Source organism: Aspergillus caelatus, assembly GCF_009193585.1.
Source record: "Aspergillus caelatus strain CBS 763.97 unplaced genomic scaffold BDV27scaffold_493, whole genome shotgun sequence".
In the NCBI taxonomy this organism is placed as follows: Eukaryota; Fungi; Ascomycota; class Eurotiomycetes; order Eurotiales; family Aspergillaceae; genus Aspergillus; species Aspergillus caelatus.
Genome location: NW_022475756.1, coordinates 1,052 through 10,521, shown reverse-complemented (window position 1 = coordinate 10,521; position 9,470 = coordinate 1,052). Strand labels below are relative to the sequence as shown.

Below are 9,470 nucleotides of genomic sequence, written 5' to 3'. Positions count from 1 at the left end.
AAAAAAAAAAAAAAAGGAAAAAAAGAAAAGAAAAGGATAAGAAAAGAAGAGGATAAGAAAAGCTAGAAATATATAGAAAAATGAACCGCAATGGCTTGCCGTACTTGTATATTTCCTTCTAGCTGTCTACAAATATCCTGTATATTTTACATGGACAAGTCGCGGTAGAGAGAGAGAGAGAGAGAGAGAGAGAGAGAAGAAGGGCGGGCGTGGGGTGTTATTTCGGCTGTAGTAAAGCTGATGGACTGAGGGCAAATCTTAAAATTCCGGCGAAGAGCATGTATGCCAGTGGGACCTCTAAGTAGGGTCGTGAGGAGTAGCTGTCAACTTGCGCCTTGAACCCCTTTCCGATGCACATCCCACATCCTCGCAGCTACGCTTGCAAACAAGACCAATGAAGAAGTTTAGTACCATAGCTATGATCATATTCCTAGGCGCGCATGACTGTAATGACCGTATGTGATACAATATTCTCACAAATCAGAGACAACGGATAAGAAAACAGAGTGTGATGCCATGCCCAAGCTACTTTGATGAGACAAGTTCTCTTCCATCATCGAAATCTATATCGGTCGTTGAGGCCCGAAATGCAGCCCGAAATTGGAGGCGGAGAGGTCGGTCGAGAGGGTCGAGGCGCCTGTTCGATGAAGATGTAGCAGTTGAACATTGTACGCTTTAATGCTGTCAAAATCAAGTTAGACAGGCTGACAGTGATCAAAGATACATTAGACTCACGCTGCAAGAGGAGCAAGAGCAGCTAGAGCAGTTTCCACTGCAGCAGTTGCAAGCACAGGGAGACATTCTGATAGTAGAGATGAAACGGTGGTTTGGTTGATAGAAGGCTTGAAGAGTTGCGATGAGGCCTGAGGAGCTTGAGTTGATGATAGTGGATGGATTGAATTAGACAGGCACAGAGGCATTATTTATACATTGCTAAACTGCCACGGAGACAACCGGGAGTATTAATTTCATTGTGTAATGATCGAGATCCGCGAGAGCCGCTGAGAAAAATGGGTAAATCCCGCTCGGATCCTTCATCGCAATCTCTATATCCGACCCATGACCTGGTTGGTATCGGTTTGTGGAGAGGGACTTGTGGTGAACCTCGGATGGTGTTGACTCGTAGCGAGACTAGACATTAGACTGAACCTGGCTTCTCCACATGAGTAGATGGCAAAGAGAAGAAGGCAACAAGGACGCGCTATCCGCCATATTTGCCTGGCCTGGGCCTTCGGTGGAGACACTAGATGAAAGTGAGTGGTACGCCTTGTCGTTCTTTCATCATTGAGGCATGTCGTACTCGTCGATCACAATGTAGCAGAAAGGTCTGAAATGAAGTCCAAAGAAAGCAGAAAGGAATTCCAAAGTATTGTCACTGCGTGAGTGTCGACCATTTTTATATGATATCCAGAGAGTGAAGAATGAGAACCTTGAGGATATGAGAGAACCTTGGGAGCACATATCTGCCCCTTATTGACATTTGGCCTTCTTAGCAATTTTGACGATACGAGACATCTCATCTAGTCATCTTCCTATCACTAATTCGATGACAGAGAGAAATTCAGCATAACCGGACTGATCTGCAGCGTTTGTAAAACTCTGACTTCATGGCGGTTTCATGATGCCTGGCTCTATGCTATTTTCATTACGTGTGCTTCTCTCACTTATCTCAAGGGAGAAAAAAAGCAAAATGGGCCAAGCTCGCTTACAGAGTACGGAATTCATAAATTTTCTTCTTACACATCACCACTCCCTACCAGGATCGTGCATAAAACTGTCTACTCTATGTCCACTAAAGGCTTATTATCGCCAGCGTCCTAAGTCAAGGTAGTGTTGATTTGCTTTGCCGTCTGTCAGAACGAGCGAGATAAGCAGGGTATACGACGAAAAGCACTACAGCTGACCCCTATTAGCTCGGGGCTGGTGCATACAGGCCCACCGAACTAAGTCGTAGTTGTGATCGAATCACGAGGCACATGATTGAAGGAGAAAACTGATCATGGCTGCCTATGGTGACGCTCAAACATTGTCATATCGCTGAGCCCGTAGCATAGCATTCCTCAGAAACAGTAAATGATGATGAACAGTTGCCAGTCAAGCAATGCCCCAATTCGCAGGACCCCATAGTAGGCTGACTGTCAGGTTTGTTCATCCGGTTGCCTTGTTTTCTTTCTTCCTTTAGCGAGATACAGTCTCAAGCAAACCACAGACCATGTTTATCCCTCTGCCCGAGGCTTGGCAGTAACAGTTGTCTATCAATTACCAGATGATATGTGTAATGCGTAATCCCCACGCTAGTACGTGAGTCAGGTTTGTTTTCCAGCTCCACTGTTCCGAAATTGTGTCAGTCACACAATAATTATATCAAATCAAGCTACTGTGTTTGGTCGACTCGCTCCTCATTTCGGTACATCCTATCATCAGGAATTTTGGGTCTTTAAGAAAAGTCTTTGCACATTATATAGAATAATACTACTACAACTATGAGTGATTTCAGGTAGCTTCCGGTGCGTCCTGGAGACGCTCCAGAAAGCCCCTTTCCTCAGAGAAGTAAGAAATGGATAAGGAGTAGTCTATAGCGCCATTAACAACTAGAGTGACTTCAAAGAGAGGAATAATGGGGAAAAGCTCCCTGTTGATTTGACTCGATACATTCCGTTCAAGGGAATCACTAGCAAAGCAGCTGTTTGCAAAAGACAATTACTTTAACGGATGTGACTAACTATTTTATACCCGTTCCAGGCCGATCAATTCTAGATATCCATATTCCGTTCCAAGTAAACGATCCCCAGAAAGGACAACCATCTGTACCCCACAGGCTGGTACTGAAATCGAGCTTTGTACCCATTCATATTGCTTGGTAGTTCCTGGTGGCGTCGTGAACAAATTCCACTAGGTTTCTACTGTCCGCCATCTTTAACATTGAACCAGTGTATTCAAAAGACGGGCCAAATATTAAATCATTTGAGCTATTACGCGACAGGCGCCATATCCGTTTGTTATTCCCTCAGATAATAGCCATATATCCTAGATGGATCAAGATGTTTCGTAATACTAATACATATCGTTTGTGTGCAAAGATAAACTCAATAGACATCAGGCAAGTTATTTTTAATCCACACAGCAGTATTCAGGCGTTAGCGAAAGGCCCCATCAAATTTTGCCCTCTTTTGGCTCTGCTGACGCCACCCATTCTGTTTTCTTTGCGCAACTTACAGTCCGAATATGTCATTTTGCCCTTCTTCAGTAGACCTTACCTTTCCACAAAAAAAAAAAAAAAAAAAAAAGGGGAAAGCCAGTTAAGAATCAAAGCATCCTGCTGGCCTTTAAGGCTGTATAACAAGTGGTTGTGTGGATGTTGATGTCGCAGATCCTAACGCATTTAACCAAGCGGCTAGACGGATCCCAGCCTTCATGATTTGCTCATTCACGATTAAGGCAGCAGCATCAAAATATTCACCGCCAAGGTCATTCTCTTCCAGCCAGTCGACCCCATTCTTCAGCACAAAATAGCAATTTAATCGATTCGTCTCCCTCGCCCACTGCATGGAACACTCCAAAGGCTTCTGTATATCAGAACACTCTGCTTGTAGAGGTCTTAATCCATTTACTTGGAATAGTTTATCTGCCCAGTTGGCAGCTGCAGCTCTTTCATTATTGTGCTTCAAGTTGTGCCCGATACCATTCATCTTGTGCGGGATATCAGTATCCCAGATACCGTGGAGGTTCTCCCGTCTGTGGTCGAACTTAACAATAATATCATTTCCCCCACGCGCGAGAGCTTCGTCGTGCAACGGCTGGTGTATATCTCCAATAAAGTGAATTAGATATTTCAGGGCTTCGACCCGTTGAACAGAGTCCAAACTAGGATCATTGACCCTTTCAGTCTATTGGGAAAGTCAGGGCTGTGCATGAGACCTGAGATTTTGTTAGTCATGAGGCCGGCGCGTACCATATTTTTAATAGCAGAGACTACACAACCCCTATTGCAATCAGATTCATAAGTAACCGAGCAGGAACTTGGAGCATTATCCTGGGCGTCTGTCACGGTGAGCTGCCGCCTCTGGCTGCGAGGTTATGATAACCTACCAATAAAGTGCCAAGGCCTAGTAGACGGTCTTCGAAACTTTATCCGATCAGCCCAGACTGCTGCATCGGAGATATCGTCGTTATTGTCGGTGCGAAGGATGTTTTGTACAAGATGAGTGCCTTCGTCATTTAGGTACTTCTGAGCCAGATAAGCAACAGTTCGATGGCCAAGGTCTCCCCAGCCCGCAATTAGTTGAAGAGCTGAAAGGAGAGCCAAAAGCGACCAGAGAAACTTCATTGTGCAAATATATGTGAAGGTTGAATGTGAGTATATAGCTCTACAATTTAGGTGCAAGAATGAAGGAATTAAAATAAAGTTCTGCAAGATCAGCATACGACAGACATCTAGCTTATACAAATAATAATTCGGGGATGAATGTTTACATGGCAAGCTGTTTCCGCAATTAGTAGAATCTTATGCCGAATGTTCTGGCCCTCGTCAACTGACTTGTCAGATCAGCCATGATTGACTGACATTGACATGAGGTTTGGTCATAAGAAACTTTATATTTCAAGTCAGTAATAAGTCTAGTGCTGTGACTTTTACAGTGGGCTCTCGGGTGCTGCCGTCACTGTGATATCAGGATAATCGGAAACGGACAGAAAAGACCGTTGATATTTTACCTAAACAGCGTTATCTCAATCGAGGTATAAATTACATTCCATATATTGCGGAACCTGGTACCGCGAACGTCACCCTTATGATCGTCCCTGCGAAACCATAATGCCAACATTTCCTAACTTTCATTCAGTAACAAAACAAACAACGTCTAATTTCACCTTATGGGTATTATGGTTGACCCCCCAAGCCAACCCCCCCCGAAATTTGTGGTGACAGCTGGATATTTTTATTCTTTCAGTAAAACCAAAGATACAGGGTACCTGCCTTGAGACATGAAACTCTATATACCCACTGCAATATAATGTGGACGTGTGGCAAAACACAGCACGAACACCGGCAACTAGAAAAGAGGCAAGGAATATTCTTCCACAACTTATCAATATGGAATATAGTGTTAATACTCCGGCAACTCCTTTGCAAGGACGCAGTGCACTTCAGGCTGTGGCCGAAGAGGGCTATCAAAATACTGTTAGCAAAAGGCGCAGATATTATTCCTATAAATGTCCCTATTTGGTGGACGCATAGCACCCTAGGCCGCAGCTAAACAGAGTCGCCTCGTTGCAATAGAATTACTCTCTGAAAACGGTGCAGATATAAACGCTCCAGCAGCTAAAGATGGAGGAAAGACAGCACTCCAAGCAGTGGCAGGGGGGATAATGAAGCGATAGTTGAGTTGCTTCTTATGTAGAAAGCTGATATTCACGCTCTAGTCGAACTCTGTGCCACATTGCATCCGAAATTCATAAGTCGGAAATTCTAATCATTCTTCTCGATCTGTTTCTGTCTCGAAGGAAGCCTACAGAGGATCTCTCTAGTTAATATTGTGTATGGTAAATCGGGTCAATTTGGAATCCTGATGTCGTTACATGCCAATGCAATCCTCTCAGGACTGGAGATCCTCTCAACGAAGGCCGACAAGATAGTTCTTCAACCAGTACATTCAATTGGTTCCCTCAGTACTAGTGATATGGATATCCTGAGATCCGACAACAAGTCCCCAGCTGGGATGAATGAGTAAATTCCAGTCCTACATCCTATTTTAATATGCTACGGCATGCCAGGTATTCCAAAGCAAAGTCTAAGAATAGCATATATTTAATTCGCATCTCCAACAACAACAGAGACATAAAACTATTGGGGAAAAACCCTATATTACGGTCCCGTGGAAACATTGAACATTTCACTGAACTTTAAAATATACTTCTCGACAGTGCACCCCGAATAGAATTTAATGTTCCAGGGTTTTGTGCTATGTTTTGGAATCCCTAGTCCCGTACTTTTGCAGTTGAATACTTCATGAGTTTATACTATGGTCTTTACCCAGTGGGAGTAGACAATGGTACGAGAGGTCACCTGTGAATACCAAGTATGGGGATGCATACATGTTACCTCAGTCTTCCATGGTTTACTAGACATATGCGTCATCACCAGTCACAACAACCTCTCTGATGGGATCGGTGCTCGTGTTGAATTAGGTAAGTAACCTTATGCTTGGATCCACCAAAAGACCACTTAAAGATAAAAGGCTTGACTTAGTGTAATGGGGTGACACCTACATCCCCCTTGCCGTCATATGATCCTAAGCTACGCGTATATTAGATAGCTGATTTTGCGTAGGATAGATCAATCAGACAAGTTCTCCATTTCTTCATGGGCCGTACCCGCCGGTAGTGTAAAAGTGTATTGATGGGCGAACATCTAGAATCTGAACTAGGAGCAGTGTGACCAGGATCGCCCGCTTTACACTAGCAGATGCTAAAGCTTCACTGGAAGCTGAATAGCTACCATACTGCCAGGCTTTACAAGCATAAAAAGTTACCTCATAGGCAGGCAGTGTCTTTACTACCTTACCTCTTCCAACTACCCAGGTTTCATACCACCATGGCACAACAAACGCCCAAGTTGGCAAGCTACAAGCGTATCATCCTTTGCGCTGATGGGACATGGCTGGCATCTGATCAGGGTGACAAATCCGTGCCTTCGAATGTCGCGAAGATCGCTCGAGCAATAGCGACCAGTGGCCCTGATTCCGATGGCAACATTGTGAAGCAGATTGTGTTGTACCATTCTGGCCTGGGAACTGGAGACCTCCCGTTCCAGAAGGCTATATATGGTGAGTACTCGAGCTCAAATTCGCCGCTTTCTTTTCTAAGAAGCCTGGCTAATGGCTGGTTCTATTTTAGGAGGCCTTGGCTGGGGTCTGGATGTCGACGTTTGCCAGATTTATGATTTCATCTCTAATAACTATGAGCCTGGCGACGAGCTGTTCTTCTTTGGCTTTTCACGTGGCGCTTTCACCGTGCGCTCAGTCGCCGGCCTGGTCTGTGATATTGGTATCCTCTCTGCAGTGCACATGTCGCACTTTGCAGACATGTGGAAGGCCTACCGTCAGAATACAGATGGTAATCCCTTCAGGATGACAACATGGTACCAGGAGAATAAGGACAGGCTGCGCTTGACAGAAGATCTCAGGATCAAAGTTGTTGGGGTTTGGGACACTGTTGGAGCTCTAGTACGCAACGCCCGCGTATGCTTGATGGATATACTACTCCCATGAGACTAACCGAATATTCATGATTAGGGAATCCCTGAGTGGCCGCTTGTAAAATTGGCGACAAGAGCTGGCATCGCAATCAACGAACAGTATGCATTTTACAACACAAACGTAGCAACAAGTAAGGTTATCATCACCAAAACCCTAATTTACTGGCTCTAATCAGAATTTTCTATCAGATTTGGACTATGCCTTCCAAGCCCTTGCCATTGATGAGAGACGACTCACTTTCCCTCCTACCCTCTGGCACACGGCCCCTGGTGCTCCGGCCAGGGATCTGCAGCAATGCTGGTTTCCCGGTGTCCATGGTAACATCGGTGGCCAGGCAGAAGATCCACGTAGATATGGTGACCATGAAGAGATCGGCGACATCACATTGGCATGGATGGTAAATCCTTCCTGTCATCCTTCCTGAGACACTTATACAATCCAGATTGACTGACTACTCCGCACAACCCAGATGGACAACCTCTCAGGCATGCTGACATTTGAAAAGACCGCCATCAACAAAATCATCCAGCAGCACCAGGATGCACTCGCTGAGAATGGGATCGCAGATGGCTGGGGCTGCGGGCCCATTGTTTCTAATTTCTCTGGGCTGCAAGGCAAGTTCTTCAGGACGCTTGGAAAGCAAGACCGTACGCCGGGCAACTATCCACCAGTCCCTCATGACATAATTGAGGATGAAAGAATTGAAGGTGACAGAATTTATGGTGCCACGAACGAGTATTTCCATCCGATTGCCCGGATCCGAAGGGGCACACTACCCAACTACAACCCGGCATCGCTAGACGGATTCGAGATGTTCCATGACGAGAATGGCTGGAGGTGGGTTAAAGGGGACATTGTAGTGCCCGAGTACGTGCTACGTCCGGAGAGAACGATGAGTGTGATGCATGAGGGGGAATATAGGACTGAGCCTAGCTTGTCAAGGTTTCTGTGTCCGGCGAACCTTCTGACAGGTCTTGATCGAGATAATAATGTGCAACCTCAGTGATTTCGTAAAAGGTAGTACAGGAGTACTTCTCTGCCGGAGAGGCTGCTGCTATAATTAATCAGGCAAGAAAGCTCGTTCTACCATTCACTAATCTCAAACCGATTAGTTATAATGAAGAGAATACCTAAGACGAACATAAGTCAAGACAATGAGCACCAGAATAAGTCATCTGATAATCAACCTACAATGTAACGTGCGCAAGCCTGGCGAGGGATTCTTTGCAAAAGGACATCTGAGAGTGTAGATAATAAAGAAAGTGGTCCTTCACTCCAGAAATGCCAATTACGGAGAGTAGTACGCAGGCACTGTCCGGAATAAGATACTAGGAGGATTTAGGATTAATACTCTGTAACTACTGCTGTTGTATTTATATAAAGCCCCTAAGCTAGATTCTAAGAGTGCCCCTAGGATTTCTTTCGTAAAGAGAGGGAAGGGTGGGAAACCAGACGACAGAGTGTGATGGTGGAGAAAAAGTTCTTTGTTTACTTACAGTCTACAACCCAAAGTTGATCCACTCCACCATTTAAAAAGAAATTTAATGAGTGAATTTTAGCTTAGCTTTACTCAGATTACTACAAATGATCAGAAACTACCATGCTTTCATTTCAATTTCTCAAGAATTGATTACTCACCGAAAGCCTCTCATGAGATTATATCAGTTTCTTGAATACAGATTATTAGGGGCAACATTTAACCCATAGTATCCTTGCTAAGTACTTGAGTTATCTCACGGTAGGGGGCTGGTACGACCCAAATAAGGTCAAAATGAGAGTCTGGGTATTGAAGATTGCCAGGCCAGCCACTACTCTCCGCAAGTCCTTCTATGCCAATAGCTCTTGCAATATCAGAGAGTTTATGGTGTTCCCAGCATATAAGGACATTACCAGTTCCTCTATAACCTCTTGCTGTGTTAGCGACACGTGCAGCATCGTCTCTGTCAATCTCGTAGTTGAACCCCACACCCAAAACCTCCACATCGTCGGCTAGAGGTTTCACAGTTTCATACAGTGTCCCCTACTATCTAGATACCTTCATTAGCTTGAGGTAATCCGCAAAAAAATCAATTGGGTGAAAGATAAGGGCTATATAGTGGACGGAGACAGTTTTAAATCCAAATAAAAGGTGGAAGGAGTAGCACAAACGTTTCTTAGGTTGTTCTGCAATAACGAATAATGGATTAAACTATAAAATAAAAACCCTATGCATCT

The 9,470-nt window shown here is 44.5% G+C and overlaps 2 protein-coding genes across 2 annotated transcripts; one reads left to right on the top strand and one right to left on the bottom strand.

The window, feature by feature from the left end:
- Window positions 1–3,326: 3,326 nt before the first annotated feature.
- BDV27DRAFT_164648 (S1/P1 nuclease) lies at window positions 3,327–4,327 on the bottom strand (the record flags this gene model as incomplete). Its single annotated transcript, XM_032073731.1, has 3 exons — window positions 3,327–3,887; window positions 3,953–4,041; window positions 4,090–4,327. The coding sequence occupies 3 exons, from the start codon at window positions 4,325–4,327 to the stop codon at window positions 3,327–3,329; spliced, it is 888 nt and encodes a 295-aa protein (XP_031920374.1).
- Window positions 4,328–6,592: 2,265 nt separating this feature from the next.
- Window positions 6,593–8,262, top strand: BDV27DRAFT_164647 (T6SS phospholipase effector Tle1-like catalytic domain-containing protein; the record flags this gene model as incomplete). The annotated part of the gene is made up of 5 exons (XM_032073730.1): window positions 6,593–6,824; window positions 6,895–7,238; window positions 7,293–7,386; window positions 7,445–7,653; window positions 7,726–8,262. The coding sequence occupies 5 exons, from the start codon at window positions 6,593–6,595 to the stop codon at window positions 8,260–8,262; spliced, it is 1,416 nt and encodes a 471-aa protein (XP_031920373.1).
- Window positions 8,263–9,470: the final 1,208 nt, after the last annotated feature.